Raw genomic sequence first — 22,801 nt, 5'->3', positions numbered from 1 at the left:
CATGAGTTTGATTTGTGTAAAGTTGTTATTGGATTGTTGGACGATTTGTGTTGGTAGTTGGTGTGTATGAAGAAAGGCAAAAGGGTTGTATTGAATTGACGATGGGATTGCATGTTGGCAAGAAGAAGGGCAATGGGATTGTATTTTGAAATGGTTGTTTCTCTTTGTACAACTTACCTTTTTTAGACTTAGCGCCAATTTTTAATTTAGCAGGCCAAGTGATATGCGTCAAGGTATCTTCCATGATCTAAATAGAAGAGAAAGGAGACATGTTGAAAAGGATGGCATTGCACTAGCGATCAACATACGCTAAACAAGTGGAGTAGAGAGTGTTTTTTTGGTGGGGGGGGGGGCTATATTGATGATGATACATGACAACGATGACGATAGTCTAGTATGACTATGGTGTTGGCGAGCATTGTTGGCTAGATAATAATCTTCATTTTTACCTTTTTGAAGAATTTTTCACCCGATTCTATCGGACCATTGTCAGTAGCTAAAGTGCAATCAACATAAAAAGAAGATGGGCAAAGTCAGTTGTCGATAGATGTAGAGACAACAAGAATGAATCAAGTAGACGACAAGCAAGGAATTTGGATCAACAATGATAAACAAATTGCAACGAGTCAAAAATGAAAAAGGAGGACGGGCTTGATGATCTCTCTCTCTCTCTCTCTACCTTGTAACATCTGTTCCAGCTTTCTTCGATCAACCCGAAAACGCTCTTCCATTTCATCCCCGGTACGCGTCTCATCGTCTTCATTCTCTCTTTCATCACGATCGCTACTAGCATTGCTGCTGTGATCGCTTGCCACAGCAGCCATAGTCGACGTGCTTCGTCCAAATCTCCAAAATGCAACCCGATTTCGATACAAATGCAATCAAGCACAAAACCCTGCAATCATATCAATCTTGCTACAACCTTCTACGTTCTCTACTGATCGCCGATGCCGACATTCACTCACTATGGACCCTTGGCAAGGGGCATGCGTACTCCAGCCGACCGATCGGCTGGCTGGGATACCATGGGCTAGCGTGCAGTGTACTGTAGACTACAGTACGAATGGAATTGCTTTGTACTGTAGCCGAAACGGCTACGACTGCTCGTGCGTACTCCAGCTGGACGATCTGCTTGCTCTGCTGCAAGTCCAAATACAAACGCATTCAAGCACAAAACCCTGCAATCATATCAATCTTGCTACAACCTTCTACGTTCTCTACTGATCGCCGATGCCGACATTCACTCACTATGGACCCTTGGCAAGGGGCATGCGTACTCCAGCCGGCCGATCGGCTGGCTGGGATACCATGAGCTAGCGTGTAGTGTACTGTAGACTACAGTACGAATGGAGTTGCTTTGTACTGTAGCCGAACCGGCTACGACTGCTCGTGCGTACGATCTGCTTGCTCTAGTACCAAGTCCCGGGTGCAAGCCGATTTCAATACAAATGCAATCAAGCACAAAACCCTGCAATCATATCAATCTTGCTACAACCTTCTACGTTCTCTACTGATCGCCGTTGCCGACATTCACTCACTATGGACCCTTGGCAAGGGGCATGCGTACTCCAGCCGGCCGATCGGCTGGCTGGGGTACCATGGGCTAGCCGCTAGCGTACTTGAATGTACTCTACTGTCAAAACAACAACTTCCGAAAGAAAAGTCAACAGAATAGTGTAGCTTTGTACTGTATTTCAAACAACAACTTCCAAAAGAAAATTCAGCAGAATGGCGTAGCTTTGTACTGTAGCAGAATGGACTGGATGTACTCTACTGTCCTGGTACTGCCGCGGTCCAGTTGGACTGACTGCTACACTACAGTACAGTACAGTACTGTATACCAAAACAACGACTTCCGAAAGAAAAGTCAACAGAATGGTGTACTGTAGCTTTGTACTGTAGCAGAATGGACTTTTTTTATTCTACAGTACAGTACTGTCCAGGTACTGCAGCGGCCCAGTTAGACTGACTGCTACACTGTACCAAAACAACAACTTCCAAAAGAAAAGTCAACAGAATGGTGTAGCTTTGTACTGTAGCAGAATGGACTGTACCGCTCCACTGTCCAGGTACTGCAACGCCCAATTGGACTGACTGCTACACTATACCAAAACAACAACTTCCGAAAGAAAAGTCAGCACGATCACCGTCTCAATCCATTTCTGTACTGTACACTGTATACTGTACACAGTTGCATCATCCATTGAGCAATCGAGTATTTATTTATTTATTTATAATATGATTGATTTCTATTTATTTCCAAGAGTATTTTCTATTTTGCATGGCTAATAGTTTACTACCGCAATGGCAGGAAAACCCCCAAAAGAGTCCTGTACTGTAGTGTACACAAGTAGTACAGTATAGTAAACGACTCAACTGGAAACGTTGTACTGCACGCTCGTCTTTCTTCCGCAGGCTAAAAGAATCGGTCAGCAACAACCGTCACTTTTGCCTTGACTGTCGACGCCATAGGACTCTACTTCTTCTAGCCTTTTCCCAGTACATACAGTCATGACGAATAACTGATACAAAACTATCCATGCAACTGATCGACAAGGGTCTCTAGGATATCGTAGTGGAGTCAGTCAGGTGGTAACGGAAGTTTTGCAACATGGTGCCAACTGGAAAGATAGACTGACCACCTCACGGCCTGTTCAACCACTACCCTCAATAGACTAATAAATCAATGGATCAAATCAATCACAGTACAACAACTTTCCACTGTTTCCGTTGGCTTCCAACAATATCCCCCTAATATGGACTAGGCAATCTTGCAATCATTGCTATCGCACTAGCAACAAACATCTGGTGCGAGGAGACTACAACTCGGAGTGATTCGTCCTCCATGGAGACTTTCAATGCACACAATCAATCACCGACTTTCTGGTACAAAGTAGCACGGAGGACGAAAAGAAGACAACAAGGTCTTTTTCTAGTAGGCCATGAAAGTATACGCATACGCATCTATAATGTACAGTATATATATACACTTAGACAGGAAAAAACAAGAAATAACGATCACTATACTAGTGATACTCGTCAAAACATAAAAAAGCCTTTTCTTTTGCCTCTATGGAACGGACCAAACGATACAGGTCCTATCAATAGACAGAGAGTACATAACCAGACTACTCGAATAAATAGGGCAAATTCATGGAAAGCATCCTTGAAAGACACACACATGTCTTGCCAATGTTTTCCCCAAAAGTAGTCGTAGTCTATGCTCTACATCATTATCAGATCTGATCACTACATGTTTAGCAACTGTATCATGCTGCTGTGATACTAATGATATGTACTAGATACAGCACAGACTGAGTCAACAACGCGCTGTATTGTGGATTTGTGGTACGTGACTGACTACTGTAAAGTGTAAACAACTCCAATGGAGTCAGAAAAGTTCAGCTCACTAGGCTGTGGATAGCTAGCTGATGAATTAATGTACTGTAGTTGTACATTGTTCAACATGAATTAGACCTATTGCAATAGAACCAAAAAAGTTTATTTATTAAACTCATGTATGGTTAACATCGACAGGAATTGTTGCAACACAACTAAACAAAGGTATCCATCCAAGTAATGAATGAATATACTGCAAATAGACAAGGTCTAACGTCACATCAACTACATTTTGGATCAGGTTGAATTAAAATGCATAAAGTATGCCTAGCAATGATTGTTAATTCACATCCTATAGGTGCTATAATATCAAATATTCTGTCTCGTAGTTAAAATGGGATGACGGCAATCCCAATAATCAAAAAATCGCAAGTGATACAATAAAATAGAAGATGAATACAATATACTTTCAGAATGATACAACTTGACTTCTAACAGCCCACTAACTTGTATCTTGAGATACAAGATTCTAATAAATCTCCAATCTAAACTCTAAATGCTAATTCATTTGCTAGGATTTCAATCAACACCTAAATGAATGCAACAATCCATCAACTTCCAAACCTAATTGCTTGTACGTACACAACTATTACATCGTAACGTGTTGATAACTGCAAAATGTAGTAAGGAAATTAAAGTGATCTCATTTTCGGTCTTGATAATAGAATCGAAATAGTTTCGTGAGGAAATTGAATACATGGACTTTTGCAGTCAAAACATGAAAACAAAAAAAGGCATCGAATAACAAGAACAAATTCACAAGAATACTATCTAGACGTCACCATCACTGGATATCTATACATTTCAAAACTTAATTATTACATAATATTAAAATAAACATCCTACTGTATTACCGACAATCAACTTAATTTGACCCAGCAATAAAAAGTACTATTTAGTGTTAAAAACAAACCATGACAGCAATAATGAAAAACTGTCAAGGATAAGCCGCTACTACTGTAGGTGAACGCATATGCATTATTTCAATCAAGTTGAAAATCCCGACATTACCAATTCAGTTGTGACAAGGGAAAACTTATCACATCGATTTAGAGTTTTCCAGCAGCCTCCAATAGCTTTTTGATCTCGTTGAAGAGATACAACTGACTATCTACATTAAGCCTGCGAATTTGTCCCAACAGTCTAGCTGGATCTTCACTCCTACGTGAAAAGAAAGCAAACTATCTTGCTGCATCTTAACGTTGAAAACAATTTAGCTAGTCCATTCCACTAATTGCTGTACATACCTCAGAAATGAAAAATAATAAACATGGACGAAAGTTGAGGTAAGAAGTTGACAGTCAAATCTGTCCATTAGACCACCATGACCAGGAATAGCTTCAGAAAAATCCTATCAAAGGCAATGAAACGATATAATGATCGTAGTAACAAGCTTGTTGTCAATAACCAATTGCACTGTATTATGAACCCTTACCTTAACTTTAAATGCACGTTTAAAGCCACTAGCAAAGAAACCACCAAAAGGAGCTATTAAAGAACTAAATATAGAGAAAGCCAAAGTGTGCACTTGAAGGGGATACATAATGACGGTTTTGTAATATATTCCCACCTTGAACGTAATGTTATAAAGGCGATTCTTATTTTACAGCTTTCAAATCCACTAATTTTTATAACATAAAAATATTCTACAAACCAATTGTAGCAAACTCTGTATTTCAACTGGAATAGTATATTCTTTTAATCGAAAGGCATAGGACGGATCACACTCTAATCTAACCTTGTTCAGAGTGCTGTTATACTAAAAATTTTTGGGTCACATCAGTAACACAATTATTTCTTGCAAAAATGAAATCAATTGCCAGCAACCTTACCTTTACTGGACAAACAAAATATTGATATCGAGCTAAGAAGTTGGTAAACTGATAACGCAGAAATAGAATGTTAATATATGATATCTTTAAGTGAGAAAGTGACGACTAACTTGGTTAAAATTCTATTACAATTAGCTTCACATAAACTCACAAGGAAACCAAAAATCAATGTAGAAAATAGGGCACCAATGAATCCTTCCCAGGTTTTTTTGGGAGATAACTGAAACGAATTACATCACGCTTTACACTCACATAATTTCAATCACCTTAGACTCTTTGTTAACTGTTAAATATAATGAGTATTTTAGTTTCACAGCAACTTTAGATACCTTAATAAGAGGAGTACGACCAAAAAAGAATCCTATTGGTACAAACATGTAAAACAAATTTTAAGCGTGGACATTAAGGATTATCAAGTTGACGGTGCATAAAAGTACCAAAATTTCAATTCTTAATATATTTAAGCTAAAAAGTATTTACACCCTACCAAAAATGTACGCCATAATGTCATTACAAATAACCAGTGATACAGGTAATAAGAACCTATAACAGGTAGTACCATAATCTGATCAATACTGACAATCAATCATGTACGTCATTATTATAAGTAAGTTTGATTAAAAAAATCTTACCAAATTAGGCCTTCGAAAATATTTTGAATCATCAGATGGGATTGAGCAACCAAAAGTAATATGATTATATGAGTCCAACCAAACTAGAATTTAATCCAATAAAATTTAAGCTTAGCAAAAACGATGTTATTTCTTATCGGATTAAACAAGAAACAACAAACACATCGATATTACCAACTTGTAGTATATATCATTAAAATATATAATTACATACCAAAGCAAATTGCACCATGTAATATCCTTTCTTTAAGGTCAGTACAAACAAGACAAAACCTATATTACCATTATTTATCAAAATTAGGCCTCCAGTGTAAATAGGACAATCCTAACATTATCTTCGATCTCAAATATTCCAAAGACAGTTGCAATATGTGCCTTGTAGGAGCTACTTTAAATTGAATACATGCATGATACAGCAAGATACTTACAACACAAATACATCATAAACGAAATGAATCGATGATACGAAGCAAGCGGTTGCAAGATTTCATCCTTTTGAAGAAAATTTTGAAAATATTGGGATAAACTTTCACCATAAAGAAAGTAGTTTACGGTTGCAACAAATGACCTGGAGGGCAAGATAAGCAGTGTCAATTTTATCTTCAGTGCTCTATCTTTTTATGTTAGTAATAGTTCCATCACAGTAACTGTCAGTAGTTATGTATAATGTAACAATTCCAACACTATATCGCAATTGAAAGCAATTTCAGTCAATGAACTCACTAATACCACGCATTAGAGCTCCAACTAGTCAATTTAATAAAGTACTATACATCATAGAGTTATCCTGTTAGCTGTCAGGGCTAGCAACATCTGCTAAAATTTACACAAAAGATACTTCTTTACATGCTATAGTATCGTACTATATATTGTGGTAAATATAATTAGCTCACTTACCAACTTAGACTCCGGAAAAATGGTAAATTTTCCTCCCTGTATTTTTTATGGCCGACTGCAATAATTTCGTAAAAGCAGCGAATTTGGATGCACATTACCTATAGGTGAATGTAACACAACGCGTATATACCATAATGCATATCATCTATAAACAGGATAAATAAATTATCAATTTAAGCACAAATAATAGACGCCTACCATTAATGTTAAGCTGATAGGGCCAGCGTAAATAACAGCTGCAAATAGAGCAAGTAATATTAGCGTAAAAATTGTACGAATCCACCAATTCTTCCATCTAATAATTATAAAACGGCAAGAGACAGAAATTATTGATAATTTTAATAGGTAGAGTAACCAATTGTGAACAGCTAAAGCAGTAAAAGCCATCCAAGTTAGTAAGTCACATAATGAATTAAAATTATTACCGCGACGATTTGCCTTGTACAGCTGCGGACGAATTATCTTGGGATTGCTGCTGGGTTGCAGACTCATCGCCGGAATGGGCCTACAAATAAGAAATGAATTTAAAAACTAATTATTAGAGCACATACATGTAAGATCAACACTGCAAGCTGTGACCGAATTACTTTTTAAGGCTATATAATTGAGGAAAGGCAAAGTTACAAATATACTCTAGATAACGAAGAGGGAAAATGTACCAAATGATTAAGAGTAAATAGGGTTTAGTCTCGTGCGATCGGCTTCAAAGGCACTTTTAGACGATTCCCACTATACTTAGTGAACAGTTATCGAGATCAGCGTTTACGTATTATTTGCAGTTTGCTATAGTACAGTATCATAAAAGCTGCATTTATAACTTATTGTTTAGAGAGAGTAATGCTTGACACAAGTCGAGAAAATTCTTAGCTAGTTTAGTCGAAATGTCATCGGGACTCGTATTTTATACATTAATTATATATATATCGCAACAGATCTCACCAACGTTACCAAGTCCAGCTACTATTTGCTAAATATGCAATGTACAGTACTGTACTCGAGTCTAGGAGAAATTTTTAGATATTATTAATTGCAGCCGATTGCATTTTTGTCAGTACAGTTCGTTTGAATGCAATCGATTTCTAATGATTCTCATTTCCACGAATAACGCCATAAGCGTTACCCTGAAATTAATGCTTTTGGTTGCAGGCTATAACGTTTGTATAGAAAACTTTCAATTGCCAGTTTAATTAATAGACAGACTACCCACTTCATTACACAATAGACATAAACGCTTATAATTTTATATACATAATTGATACAGCCGCAAATTGTACTGTATCTTCATTCTGTAAGATTTTGAATATTTCTACTGTGCATTACTACTAATAACTTGGATGATTTTGCAAAGCTCATTACAAATAATCTAATCCCACTTAATGGTAAGGCATCGTACAAATTTTAAATTTAAATTACTGTTCAGATGATTTAAAATAAAAGAAATATGAAGAAGTAAACATACACCAAATATGAGCGCACCATCAACTGAATTTAAACACCTGCGCGGCATTGTACTGTACAAAATGTAAAATTATTACAAGCATAAGATTTTCTAACTAGCATAAATGAAAGAAAATACTATGATTATAATAATATGAACAAAGGTATGCTTCAGCGAACATTGTTATTACAGTCTTGATCACAGTACGAAGAAAAATTAAAATGCACGAATATACCAATTCCTGTTATTGCTATCATGCCAAATTGGCGAGAAAGATGAGTAACAAAGGGCATCTACCAAGATATTACAATGATAATTGATGATGAAATACATCATAATTTTTCAGTATTTGCCACTGACTTTAACAGTTAATTAATTGTAACGACCACAGCATTTTATGAGTAACTCGAAATCCGAATCAAGTGATTGATTGCTTATTCACCGTCATTAGTTATAAAACATAACGTACAAAAAGACGTACGGTTAGTGCATTAATTGCCGATTTAAGATTATTTTACGCTCAGTATCAAATGAAAATACTACAATAAGATTAGACTATATTGTATCACATGTGATGGAAAATATTTATTGTACGCAAACCCATGTCTTCATTTCTAAACTGATTTAAGGTTATAACCTAAGATTGGATTTTGCCTGGGTAATTTATACCCCATGATCAGCTTATAATTGATTTAAGTTTTTATTGTTCTCGAACATTCAACTGAGAATATGGACGTTGTTATGTGTGGAATTGTATTAATGATAAGATGTTATTAGTCGGATACATAATAGACGCCAAATATCAAATAATGTAGAGGCGAAACCCTAAAATCTAATAACATAGGTTTTGCAATATTTAAACGAGATTTTCTGTATTCGATCAAAAATAGCAAATAATATGTACATCTTCGCTGTACGGGTAGTTGTAAATGACGCCTAGTACAAGATACATCATTATTGATGTATGATGTGCAATAAGCCAGATGCAATTATGAGTAAGTTTACTCTGCAACTATCATAAAATGTTTCATGGGTTGAACTAGGACTCTGTCGAGCATGAATAGCTTATAAATCTACTGTAAGCGTATACAATATGTGTATTGTACTGTTGACGCGCTGTAAAAATGTTATGAGAAAATCTGTAACGAATACATTAAACGGATACGTATTAAAAACATTTGATGATAATAATAATGATTATAATCAACGCTCTGAAGATGTGCGTATGATTTGGCCATGTGTGTTGGCAATGCTATGTAGGCAAATTTAAATGTTCGTGCAGCAACTACTGCTTCTCAGTTTATCTGTCACATCGATATCAAACGTCTGTTATACCCTGTACGATTGTGAGTTTCCACTAATGCGTTCTACGATTTCTAATGGCTACTAATGTTATTGGGTATTCTAACTTATGAAATGATACTGAGAACTATAAAAGTTGAAGACTTCTAAGACTTGTGTAGGTCTATACTAACTTGAAAAAGATCAATTAAAGCCATCCAAATTCAATTACTCAGGCGGATAACACCGCAGTTCTATCTCATCAATACAACGATGTACGATATACTGATGCAATATACGCGTATATAAACAATCAAATCGATCCCGTCATTGGAACTCTCTTGCCATGAAAAACAACAAGACACCTAACCAGACTACAGAAAAAGTTGAATCATTCAATTGAATGCAGCATTGATCTGCCTTATGGTATAGCAATGCTGTATGTCAGTAAGTATGGTAAGATGAAAGGAATGTTCCATTTAGTTACTACAGCAGCAGCTTTGTCATGGACTACTAGAAGAAAACTAGATAGTCTTTTTGTAGTCCATGGCTTTATCCAGTAATATTATTATTATGCTATTTATTTAATACAGTATTTACAGCTCAATCATCTCTCGAATGCCGATATCACTCAATCACTACATTGTATGTAATCCATAGCGATACAGCGCCATACGGCACTTGCCGCTAATAAGGTAATCATTGACTTTAAAAGTAGAGAAAATAGGCATAGACCTGAAAAGACAAGTCTGAAGAAAAGTGTCAGAATAAAAATGAAGAAAGGATAGAGAACAGAGTTCAATTTAATTAATGTATGATAGCATGGAACTGCAAACAACATATGCATGGTCGCTTCAACTGAAAGCTGTCATCTTCTAGGCACCCTTAAGGCCTACTGTACGATAGTGTGTCGTTCATGGCTAATAGAGTCGATTGCGTGAATTATTAGTGAGTTATCGACGAGCTTTGCCTTGCGATGGGCATGGTTACTAACGGTTCAATAAACGCTGCAGTAATATAGAATGACAATAATAATAACAACCCCAATGCAGACAAGGCAAGTAGACAAAAGAAAGTAAATAATTGCAGTTGTATGACTACTAGCCGAAAGCGTCTTGCAGTTCACAACATGTCCATAACTGGCTGTGGAAAGGCTATTGTGGAGTTGAATCGATAGTGAGTTTCTTGCACACGAAAAATGGAACGCTATAACCGCTTACTCGATATTTGCATTCCGTTGTCGTAGGGCCACCCGTGAACACTCTTCAGTGTTGTTTTCGTGTACGCTCAACGCTCAATATTGTGGCAAAATCATCTCATTCTTGTTCATCAAAAGGGACAAGCAAAGCACAAGAATGAAGCAAAGCTACCAATAAGTCAAAATAATCCAATACTACAACGAAATAGCCGTGTAAAGTAATTCCTCAACAAAGATACAAAATAGAAAAGATTGCTTACATTTTCCTTGGCAGTATCGCCTTGAACTTTGCGTTGCTTAAGTTTCGTACCACCGTCTGACATTTTCAGACTTGATTAATATGAATTCAGCAACGACCAGCAAAAGAGGATAAGCTGATCTCGACAAGGAGGACACAAGTAGAGTCCAGCCGTACAGTATAAATATACTGTACGGCGTGCTGTACTGTACACTGTACACTGTGTGTGTTCAGGGTAAGGGAGTAGTCACGTGACTCGCGTACACGACAGTATACAGTACATATTGTACAATGTACAGTACACAGTACGTCCAGTACAATTACTGAGGGTGGTTGGAAAGTCATTTGATATTAGAAGATAATACTGTACCGTACAGTACAGTATGCTACATTGCTACTATAGTGTACAGTGTACAGTACAGTAGCATACACTCATAAAACACTGTAGCTAGGTCAGTTAGTTCATAGTCAGGAACTTACTGTAATACGCAAATGCATTTTACTGTACTGTACACTCAGTGTACAGCAGAGTCCGACATCTTGTAATTCTATTTTACTACCTATTGCAGAAACTGCTCTCCGCGTTCAAAAACTTGTTCTGAACCTTATGCCCCCCTAAAATAAAAATAAAATTGCTATTTAAGCTACGCTCAAGTTGAACATAGTTGAACATGTTCTTGAACCCTTTCCAGCTTTTTCCTTTATGTTGTCAACCATGTCATGAAATATTGTGATGAAAATAGATTGAAATAAATTGAATACCAAAACCTTTCCAAAACTAATTCCCTCATGCAGAATCATATGGCTGTATGCTTTTTTCATCTTCAAAAGGAAGGATTATGATTTTCGCATTCACTGTACCATCCTTGACAAGTATATCTCTCAAGTGCCACAATAAGAAGTTGAAGTTTTGGAGGCGATGGAGGAGCTGAACATCGATGTACACCTACTACATGTACTTCAGCTAAAAACAGATTGTCTGCTGTCCTGCATAGGGAATACATATCGCTGCAATGACCAACAGCATTATGCTGCAGCTTACAAAGTAGAGAGTTTTAGATGTGTACAGTACGCCATTTTAATGAAAAATGGTGCAGACGAAACGACTCCAGATAGCTATGACGATATGATGAAGCGTGTGAGAACCTCCAAGACCTTTATGACAAACAAATTAAACCTGCAGATCAAAGAATTTTATTTGATCGTTTTCAGGAAAGTCGGTTGAAGAAACTAAAGTACAGTTTTATAGAAGAGCCTGAACGTGATATCTCAGCTTCAATGGAGCACTTTTCCCTCATATTGGCTAGGAGATTGAAAAAAAATTCAACCCCTTAATGCGCTTACCAGCAATGAAAAGTCTTTTAAAAACAAGAGTTCATCTCAGCCATTCTTATCGGCAAGTTGGATATTTATTTATTGACATTTGGTCAGTGGTAAGGAGATCTCGCCTTATACTGCTGCATTTATAGTGCAGTATTATGGAAAAATCGATTCGGATGAGTGGAATAATAAAAGCGAAAACTGTAAAACTGCTGTAGAAAGAGGGCTAAGACGTTTAAAGGAAAGCCACTTTCCTATTGTGATAATAATTGGATCCTTTTCTAGATTACATTCTCCCTGACATTGACACTTCTTAATTTAGGAGACTTGCCATGTCTGTACCAGGGGGGAGGGTCTATCAATGAACTATTTGCATTACTGCAGCCAACATTCAGAAAATGGAGATTTTGGCTTTTGATAAGGGTAAAGAGCATCAAGATGCCTGTGAAGTAGCTCAGGCGAAATGTGGTGGAGGTATTTTCTAGAAATCGATTTCCGACGCGCTTTTGAAGTGCTTGAAACCACGCGCGATTATCCTCAAGATAGGAATAAAAGGCTTGCAAATCTGGCAATGCAATCTCAAGTGGGTTATTTCATGCACTCTCCAACAGTGATACTTTCTCTCTACTTCAAGAAAATTCTGGACATTACTCAAAAGAAAGTATGTTTCTGAAGAAAATTTTCATTTGACATATCTTCTGAGCCTAGTAATACCTACCAAGACATAGATGCAAGAAATTTTCTTCGATGCTGTTCAAACATCTAAGTTGTCGAAACGTAAAATCTCCCCATGTACAGTAGTTGGGCAAGTAAGACAAGGCACCATGGAAATGAACAGCTTTGTGAAACATGGACAATTTGAAAATTTCATCTTTTGAAAGTAGAAGCAACATTTGCTATCACCCCGGCGAAGCATTATCAATGAAGATAGCAATTTCTACCTAGTCCTAATAAACCCTCTTTAAATAATTCTAATAGAGTAATTTCTAGAAAAAGCAGATCAAAACTTAGGCTATCAATGAGTAAGAGACTTCACTTCAGGATTAAAAAAATATAAAGTTATAATAATTGTACCTGCACTTCTCTTGAAATTATAAAGTTCTATTGTAGAGGAAGCCTTTGAATATATAAAGTGTGGATTACAGTACGAGTACTACCGCCAGCTTACTTTTTAAAACTAACTACTGTTGTTATAAGTATAACAAAACCAATTATTTTCCGATTATATAAAGTGGTTACGTGACCATGTACGGTTTGCTAGTTCCTGATAACATATAGTTAAAATGGTTCACTGAAGAATGCTTTACGGATTTAGATTAAATTTCCCGGGGCTCCGTAGTTAGGGCTAAAAGCACTGTCAACTAGCCAGAGACAGAATGTCAATTCTCTGGGTAAAATCAAGGGCTACTAGAAAGCCTAGGTTTCTTTCTAGTAGTCCTTGATAAAATAAACAGTAGCCCTGGGAATTTGATGACGGGATAGACTACCAATGCTTATGCTAAGCTAATAACCAATCAAAACTTTACCACACTGGTATTGCACAGAATCAAACTTTTATTGCGAGTAAATAGTTTACAAATTAACTGAGGATGTCAGTATTAGACAGCAATTGGCTGTTTTCGAGATTAAAAAATCGCATCACCAGCAATGCTTCAATACACTGTACAGTATAGTGTATATATATACATATATAGTTGTCCAAAAACTTACAGCATATTTTAAAGTGACCATCGGAATACCATATTACGTAAAACCGATGATAATAACCCGTATAAAGTAGCAATTATTACAAAATATTTTACAAAAACATCTGCAATTTCTTCCGTAACTGTTAGCTTAACCAATCTTAAAGTATCAAGAATAACTCAGTGCAAGGCCATTCAATATGCAGGTAGCATTTTCTTATCTACCATAAAGGCAAGACGGCAGTACATTTTATAAATAAGAAAGATCGTATATTAAAAATATAGTAGAGTATCAAGAATAACTCAGTGCAAGGCCATTAAATACGCAGGTAGTATTTTCTTATCTACCATAAAGGCAAGACGGAAGTACATTTTATAAATAACAAAGTTCGCATATTGAAAATATTGTAGGGCATTACCTTCTAATTATATCATTTGCGCAGGTAATGCATATACATTTGTATTACTAATAGCGTTGCAATCATATCCGCAGGACATACCATTGCCTTTAAATTGCCAAGATGGTCATGGATAAAAATCACAATGTCTGATAGTTGCGAGTTGAGTGCTTTCAAAATATCAGTTACACTAAACACAAATTATATGTACTCTTATGAATAGATTAGATTTCAATAAATTATATTATTCATGTTTCTATGTTAATACTACTCTTTTCCATATCGTCGGAAAATAAATTTTTGCCATATTATATTTAAATAGTATAAGACGGTTCCACGATCGTGTACTGTGCCTTTGTAAAAGGTTCCACGACGTCTGTGGAAATAATGGAAAAACTGAGGATATCGAAATCTTTCTACTTCAAGGCCATGACTAAGAATCCTGCTTAGTAGTTCCCAATCCTCACCTCCCCATTTATACTTGTAAATTTTGGTGTTCATGCCACCAATACGATCAAAATCCGACTTATAGATTCCTACAATTCCATAAGATTGATCTTCCCAGTATCCATTAGGTCGGCTTGGACTGTAATTACAGTTTAATCTTAAAAAATAGGGCACAAAAGTTGTACGTCGTTCGACTGTTCTACGTCGGACATTGTCAATGAAATTGTTTGGAATTGATAAATGTAAATCCATTAAGAGAACGATCGAATGTCTGTTAGTTACAGAATCTGCTCCCATTTGCAAACCCAAAGCTCTTGAAAAATGTCCTACCTTTCGGATGATCTTATATCGCTTCAAAGAGCTTCTCTTTAATAGACCATCGATATCGATGTCAGTACTATTGAAATCAACAATAACAACACTAAAATTTGGATCTTTCGTAGTGACGTACAACTTAGACATGTTCTCTATGAATTTCTTAAGCCAGTAACCTTGATTCTTCACCGATATTATAACCGTTACGTGAACATGATTCTTCCATCGCAGTCCACCAGGCAAACACAATACATGTTGGCCAATTGGTTGATAGACATAAGTCGATACACGATATAGAGGCGAATGATTTGATTTTCGAAGCAATAAATTGAGGAAGTACCGATCACCGTTTCTACTGTCGTGATTACGCTCAACGCTTACCACATTGTGTAGTATAAAGGGGTCGGGCAACTTACTGTTGATAGCTTTCATGAACTTTTTCACTATAAGCATTGCTATCGATTTATCCAGTAAATCATTGCCACGTACAAAGTCTCGCCCGTTATATAACGCTGTCTGATCATCCGGATAGACCGATATTTGACGGACGTGAAATACTGAGCCATAGTAGCCAACCTTGCTGTGTAACAGGTAACTAGGAGAATACGAACAATTTGATATTGCTTTAGTAACATAGGAAAAGTCTAAATTATTGTACTTGTAGAAATCAGATCGTAAATCGTGGATAGGCTTCATCACCACGAACTGGTGGTGGTGATCACTCTGTAATGGCTGATTCGTTCTAATGCTGTTGCTACTGCTGACGTTGGCATGATATGGATACAAAAAGTGATGGGTGATGACATAAAATGAAGAGCTCTTTTCATGATTTGGTAATCGCCATCCAACTTTAACAGAAGTGCCAATTTTAGATCCACTGACATGCAATACTTCTATGTAGTATTTACGACTTTTCATCAAGTAAATGGATGATGATACAGGACGGCTTTGGGTGTTTGGCGCTGTCCATGGGAGCGATCTCCACCAATGTTTGTTTTTACAACAAGAATTGCTTGCAATGTTGGCTATCAATGTTGCTTTTTTTTCATCTTCGCCTAACCACAGTTCTGATGAACCAATCGATTCGATAGCAAATTGGTAATAGCCATCTAATGGTGGTTTTATGAGACCAACAATACGTTGGCCAAAATTATCATCTTGGGAATTGACAACAGCTAGATTGTTAATCTTATTGGAGAATGTAGGCACTAAGGGGAATTGCGAATGTGATCGAAGAACATCGATGCTATTACCACACACTGGCGGTTCAGTCCATGCATACCATATGAGAGGACTACTTTGACGACTGGATTTTCTGGTGGAATGGGGATTGGTTGCTATAGAATTCAATCGCCTTAAAATCCTAATTTTGTGCAAGCCATGTACAGATGCAACTTCATCCTCTTTCCAAGAGGATATTAATAGATAGCTAATGATACCAAAAATGAACACAATCCATACCCGAAAGAATTTACGCCGCCATCGTCGACCCATTGGTATCGCTGCTATACATGTGTTAACATATTGGAAAAGCGACGATTGAAAAGAGTAATTGAATCTTGGATTGCTGCAAAGTTCACTTTAAACTCAACGCCACACACAATAATTGGATAACGAAAGGCCACTTTTACTTTTGCTGCCTCCCCCACCTCGCCAATAGTGCGGTTACTTCTCTACTGGCGCCGTACTAGTACTCCTACTTCCAGTGATAACGTGTTGATTAGTGCATTTATTACTGTATTCACTCCAACTGTACCGTAATAGCGTAACGTACAGTTATCAACTATTTGTTGCATGACCACATGCACTAAAAATAAAAAAAATCCAATCCAATGAAATCATCGCATGTTAATTGTACAGTACAGTACAGTACTGTACGTCAGGTCTTAGTCAGTACTGCTTTCTACTGTGTACAGTACTGTAGAGTACAGTTAATGATCGTTGTCAATGCAGTCATACTGTAGGCTCATAATCATTCATCGAGAACTTCCTGTCGTCATACTGGACTGCACTATGTATACCCTCCAAATGATCATTTACTTTACAGCTCATTAGGTATTGATAGATTTATTTTGAAAATCTGTACCATGGACTTCAGTAGAATCTACTGTGCTGTACTGTATCCTGTACAGTACTGTATACTGTACAGTACAGTACAGTGTACTGTGTAGTACAGACTGTACTGTACTGTACACTTGTACAGTGTACAGTGTACAGTTAATGGTCGTTGTCAATGCAGTCATACTGTAGGCTCACAATCATTCATCGAGGACTTCCTGTCGTCATACTGGGCTGCATTATACCCTCCAAATGATCATTTACTTTACAGCTCATTAGGTATTGATTGATTTGTTTTGAAAATCTGTACCATGGACTTCAGTAGAATCTACTGTGCTGTACAGTACGATATACACATACTGTAACTGTACTCTGCTGTCTACAACAGTAGAGACCCTCTAGAAGCAGTCTGAGTTGTTGTTGACTGAGACTTTCCAGATACAGTACAGTAAGTACAGTATAGCTACTTGCTACAGGATTCGATGTCAGTCCAAGCTGGCACGTCCAGTACGGTACCATATAGTGTACGACTGTACGTTGAGTCAAGTTCAGGCGTCATGTTCCACGATCCAATTTCAGATCGCTTGATTCTACTTCTGTCTTCTGTTACGGTATAAAAACTTCCATTTCCAAACGTTATATTATAGTGCGTTTTGCAATGGTGGACTATGTATGAGTTCATCATAATTATGATTATTATTAACAAACCAACCAGTACAGCATGTCAATATTCGCAATCAACTGGATTCAACTAATTAGCCAATGATCGAAAAATCTCCAAGATCAAGTGCATTCGGACTTCGACATGTGTGTGCTGCACGGTACTCTACACTCTTATTTACAAACGCCTTCAGTGTCAGTATTGTTTTGTTTTTGTTTTTTATTTAATTTTCAAATCACATTTGCAGTTGGAAAATGGTGTTTCATCGAATTCTACTTTCTAGTAAGCTACTGAAGACAGCATATAGAGTACTGTACCGTGCTACTGCCAGAGACTACAGTACGTACAGTGTACAGTACAGTACTATACACTGTACACTGTACAGTATAGTACCGTACTGTCATCATTGCTGTTACACCAAATGGAAAACAGAAAATGTCCACGTGTACACAGTACAGTGCAGCTAATAGAACACAACAGTACAGCGCAGTCAGTACTGTTATTGCTCCGCTCATACAGTGCCATACGATGTTGTACACTAATAAAGAAGCTATACAGTACTGTACAAAAGTGTACTGGGTCCAGTGTACACTAGAGAACGAACAGTACAAAAGTGTACTGTACAGTGTACAGTACATACTTTACAGTACTAGGGACTTACTGTACAGTACTGTACTGTACTGTACTGTTAAAGTTTGAAATCTACAGTACAGTACTGTACATGTACACTTACACGTCTTACAGTACTGTACTGTACAGTACCGTAAAAGTTGGTTCAGGTTAAGTCAATGCAGTACAGTACTGTAATGTAAAAAGATTGAAACTGATCGGATGCTCGAAAACAGTACAGTACTGTGTACTCTACACTGTACAGTACACAGTTTACAGTACGGTACGAGCTAACAGGTAACAACACAAGAAAAAGTCCCGTCAATACTGCACTGTACTGTACAGTATGTACTGTACTGTACGTACTGTACTGTGGACTGCAATGGACAACAAGCCTTTGCAGTTCCAACTTGTACTGTAGTGTGCAAGTCAAAACTGGACTGTCTCCATTTTTCCCGATTTGAAAGCCTTTCCCTTGTTGTAGGGCTACTTGTGGGCATAGTGTTAGTCTGGTTGTAGCCGAGTACATGGTATATATTTCGACATTTACAAAAACGACTAGATATAGTTATCTGTTTGCAATTCCTTAAACCTATTGGAACTAATTAGGTGGTTCGTTGGTGTTGTTAGCGTTCGTAAATTGGTAAGACTTCAAAATAGCGACTGATTGATTTTAAAATGACTGTAGATGTCACTTAATTCAATCCAATCAATTCATTAATGGAGGCAGCAGTTTCATCTTTGTTAGTGTAAATTGAATGGAGAAAAGGGAGCATTTCTGATAGCTTTACTCTTTAGTATTGATATACTCATCATGTTGGCAAACAACGTTGGGGATCTGTAGAAAAATTGCCACGCTTTTACTTGTCTTTGACGCTCTCAATGATATGAATTACTGCTGCTGTATAAAATGTTATACTGTACATGATCTAGATAGACATGAATATTGTGATAGTGGTATTCCAATACTTTGATCATAGTCTTAACGTTTACCAACCCCTCAGTGATTACTTGATCTTCTATAATTTCCTTTTAGTTAAGGTATATGTGGTGGACAGTGCTGTAATAATATCCACAAATGCTGTAGCATAAAATTGGCCTGCAACCATTAAACCCGTATAAAAAACATTTCGTTGACACTAAGAGACCCAGTGGCTAGCACATTACTTCGTTACGATATTGCTTATAGCAATAGTTTATTTGTAGTGACATCCTTTTCTCCTTCATTTATTGATGACACTTTAAGTCAGCACTACTGTATACTTACTTGAAGCTAAAATCTTTGAATATGCTCACCACAAATGCCATTTTACTGTACACTTTACGGTACTGCATGCACAAGTTGAAATCGACTTATTGTAGCGCCCTGGTGGTAAAGGCATGCAATACATGCTATAATAATAAATGATACCAGAAAAGTAGTGGCTGGCAACCCTAACTACATTGAAAACTTGAAATTGTTATTGAAAATGTTGTAACATTAGTAAGAATTGATGATGCCGCATCGCTAATTCGATAAACGCTGTTGCGGGCAAATACTTATAGTAAAAAGGCACAACGACATGACAAAATTTCTTTGCAACATTGTCCACGTAGCGCGTAGTACTTGACTTCCAAATCATTGAACATAAACGATTGGAGTGTAGTAGAATGTCTCTTAGCAGCGTCAAGACCGGATACTGGAGAGTCAAAAAAACTTCTACCTACTTTACCATGTAGACGCACTGTCTCCAACACATTGCATTCTCAAGTTTCTGCGCAGTACTCTACTGTACGCCGTACTGTATGTACTGTAGTGCCAATGTACTGTACACTGTACGGGACAGTCAGAACAGTTTATAATCCGAACCTTGAAGTCATACTACGTACTGTATTGTAGTACTTGTACACTGTACAGTATAGTTAAGTATGTCAGTCCCGTCCAGTACGTACTCTACTCAACCTTAATAAATGGCGATAAAAATTCAGTATTATTATTATAACCATTCATTTCTACTATATAGTACAGTACATGTGTTCTTCTGTTGTACTTTAAATTGTACTTTACCCTACGCTACAACGATTTCCTTCCACTGTGATAAAGGGTACAGTAGTCCCATCAATTTTGACAGTCAGTTCTCTCAAGTTATGGACCGCTTGTATGCCTTGACATTTCTGAACTTTTCAGTCATATTTTATACTCACTTGAAATAGTCTAGATTGATGTGCTCATGCTGTAAAATTATATTGGCAACGGCTTTCATGGTCTCCTATCGTTCACAGTCGATCTTAACATAAGATCTAGCAACCATTGCAAAAAAATCAAAGTTCCAATCAAGATTGTTGATCGGTCGTCTAGTATAGCTTTGAACTTTTGATACTTTTCTAACTTTAGAGTACAGTATACCGTATTGAAATAATGCGATGTACTAGTCAGTATATCTCTGAAAAATGAAATGATGTAATAGATTACATTATCATATCGACAGTTACTTCTGATGTAGCATGATCTCTCCCTAGTCCCTGCCAAGCCAAAGTACCAGCGTATGAATAAATTGATGTTTAGCCCTAGCTAACAATGTGATGTTATCACTATTGAAATTTTAGAGCATAGCGGATTAACCGGACGACTTAAGCATACAAGATACACAATTGACGAAAGATTTTTGTCAAAAGATGTATGCGATGTAAACGTACGGTAGTTTATATCAAGTAATTATACGTTTTGGAATTGATACACATAATAGTACAGCACTATATTTAATTTATGGGAAAGGCGTTAATTGAAGCGATCATCTATTTGATTAGTTTATACCAATTGGTTTACAACATAAAAACTAGCTAATTGATACACACTGTAGATATCGGAATATTCCAAAGCTAAAATATGGAATAACAGTGAACGTGAACGATTTAAACACATGAATTATTCTGATATGCACTGTATGAGTCTGTATCACTCTACACATTATGCTGCACAATCTATAAGATAGGTTTGATTCTGTAATAAATGTAATTAATAACCACTACTGTATTAGCACACTGATGGAATTAGCGATATTTACCGTCTTCTTTTCAACGATGACAGTTAAAAACTATTTATTTTAATATGTTGATCCACTTACAGGTACCCAGTTTATAAAAATTAAATTGAAATCGAGAAAGTATGAATCCACAACAGCCTCTTAGAGCCGGCCAACCGTTAACCTTCGCGCCACCGCCGACAGGATCATTCGCAAGACCGCCTTCTGGAGGTGGAAACGCCGTACCAGATAATCAGATGGGCTATGCTAGACCTCCTATGCCTCCGCATGGAAGTGCTCAAGTTCGTCCAAATCAACCTATTGGAGTTAACCCACTAAGTCAAGCACCACCAGTTAGGCAAGGACATCCACCAGGTAATTTTCCACGCTTTCCTGCAAATATGATGCCACCTACATCTGGTAACCATCCGAAAAGTAATTCCAGTGGTTATCAGCATAACCCTAGTGGGCAGCAGCCTTTTCCATTCGATCATACCGTGCCAGGTCACAATCAGCCTACTGGACCTCCAAGAATGCCGCTCTCTTCTCAGGGTCCTAGCGATGCTTTTACTTCGCAACCTCTTAAGCCTCCACAGGCTAATGCCGGAAAAGCTACTAGTGCACCTCCGCAAAAAAATCAAGAACTTTCTGGTGCCGACTACTTTAATAACTTAGATAACAGTCTGCAGGCTCCTTCACAAAGTGGGGCTGAAGATTTTCAACGGATATCAGCCAGCAATGAGGATGCAAGGATTCAGGATAGTACCTCTGTAACACCTCGTTCGACTGATCATGATGACAGTTCATCTGTTGGCTCTTTATCTCATGATATCGATCAGATTTCCATCAAAGATCAGGTAGTGAGATCAATTGCCGTTATAAATGGTACAATTTACCTATTTTAAGACATTATCATTTGTCTATAATACTAGGAGGGAACCCGTGCAGGAGTTGTTGGCACGAAAAGAGTGTACCCTAAATCCCAAGATCTGGCACCAAGACAGGTATAATCTGTAACAGTAGGCGATATTAAGATTTGTTTTAGATGATACAACGAAATTGAAATTTATTGCCCATTCATTTATATAAATTTTTATCATTTACAATTTACATTATAGAGTAACACACCTGGCAGTGTATCTCCGGTTCAATTCAATAACCAAGGACAACCGTTTCCTACCCAGCCCCAGAATGAGCAGCCGAATAATTTACCGCCATCTCAATCCACCAATGATTCTCGTTCGCCGCAACTATTTGCTGTTTCAGATCAGCAGACAGCTACTCATGCACAGCAGCCACCACCACACAATCGACAGTTTGCCATGCCTGGTCAACAAATGCCACCTTCCAGCATTGGGCAGCAATTTCCAGCGTCATCCCAAGGACTTCCA

The 22,801-nt window shown here is 37.3% G+C and overlaps 2 protein-coding genes across 2 annotated transcripts; both read right to left on the bottom strand.

Moving 5' to 3' along the window:
* Window positions 1–4,448: 4,448 nt before the first annotated feature.
* On the bottom strand, window positions 4,449–6,855 carry TRIADDRAFT_50693 (uncharacterized protein; the record flags this gene model as incomplete). Its single annotated transcript, XM_002115245.1, has 12 exons — window positions 4,449–4,560; window positions 4,647–4,750; window positions 4,835–4,969; window positions 5,081–5,158; window positions 5,232–5,279; window positions 5,383–5,451; window positions 5,561–5,592; window positions 5,719–5,774; window positions 5,864–5,946; window positions 6,078–6,136; window positions 6,292–6,431; window positions 6,761–6,855. 12 exons carry the CDS (start codon window positions 6,853–6,855, stop codon window positions 4,449–4,451), a joined length of 1,011 nt encoding a protein of 336 aa, XP_002115281.1.
* A 7,730-nt stretch (window positions 6,856–14,585) lies between these two features.
* Window positions 14,586–15,512, bottom strand: TRIADDRAFT_29300 (uncharacterized protein; the record flags this gene model as incomplete). Its single annotated transcript, XM_002115244.1, has 1 exon — window positions 14,586–15,512. One exon carries the CDS (start codon window positions 15,510–15,512, stop codon window positions 14,586–14,588), a length of 927 nt encoding a protein of 308 aa, XP_002115280.1.
* Between the last annotated feature and the right edge of the window lie 7,289 nt (window positions 15,513–22,801).

The sequence above is a fragment of the Trichoplax adhaerens genome, genomic scaffold, assembly GCF_000150275.1.
Source record: "Trichoplax adhaerens TRIADscaffold_10 genomic scaffold, whole genome shotgun sequence".
NCBI classification, from domain to species: Eukaryota; Metazoa; Placozoa; class Uniplacotomia; order Trichoplacea; family Trichoplacidae; genus Trichoplax; species Trichoplax adhaerens.
The sequence above is the reverse complement of the archived record's forward strand: the minus strand, read 5'-3'. Positions and strand labels throughout refer to the sequence as shown.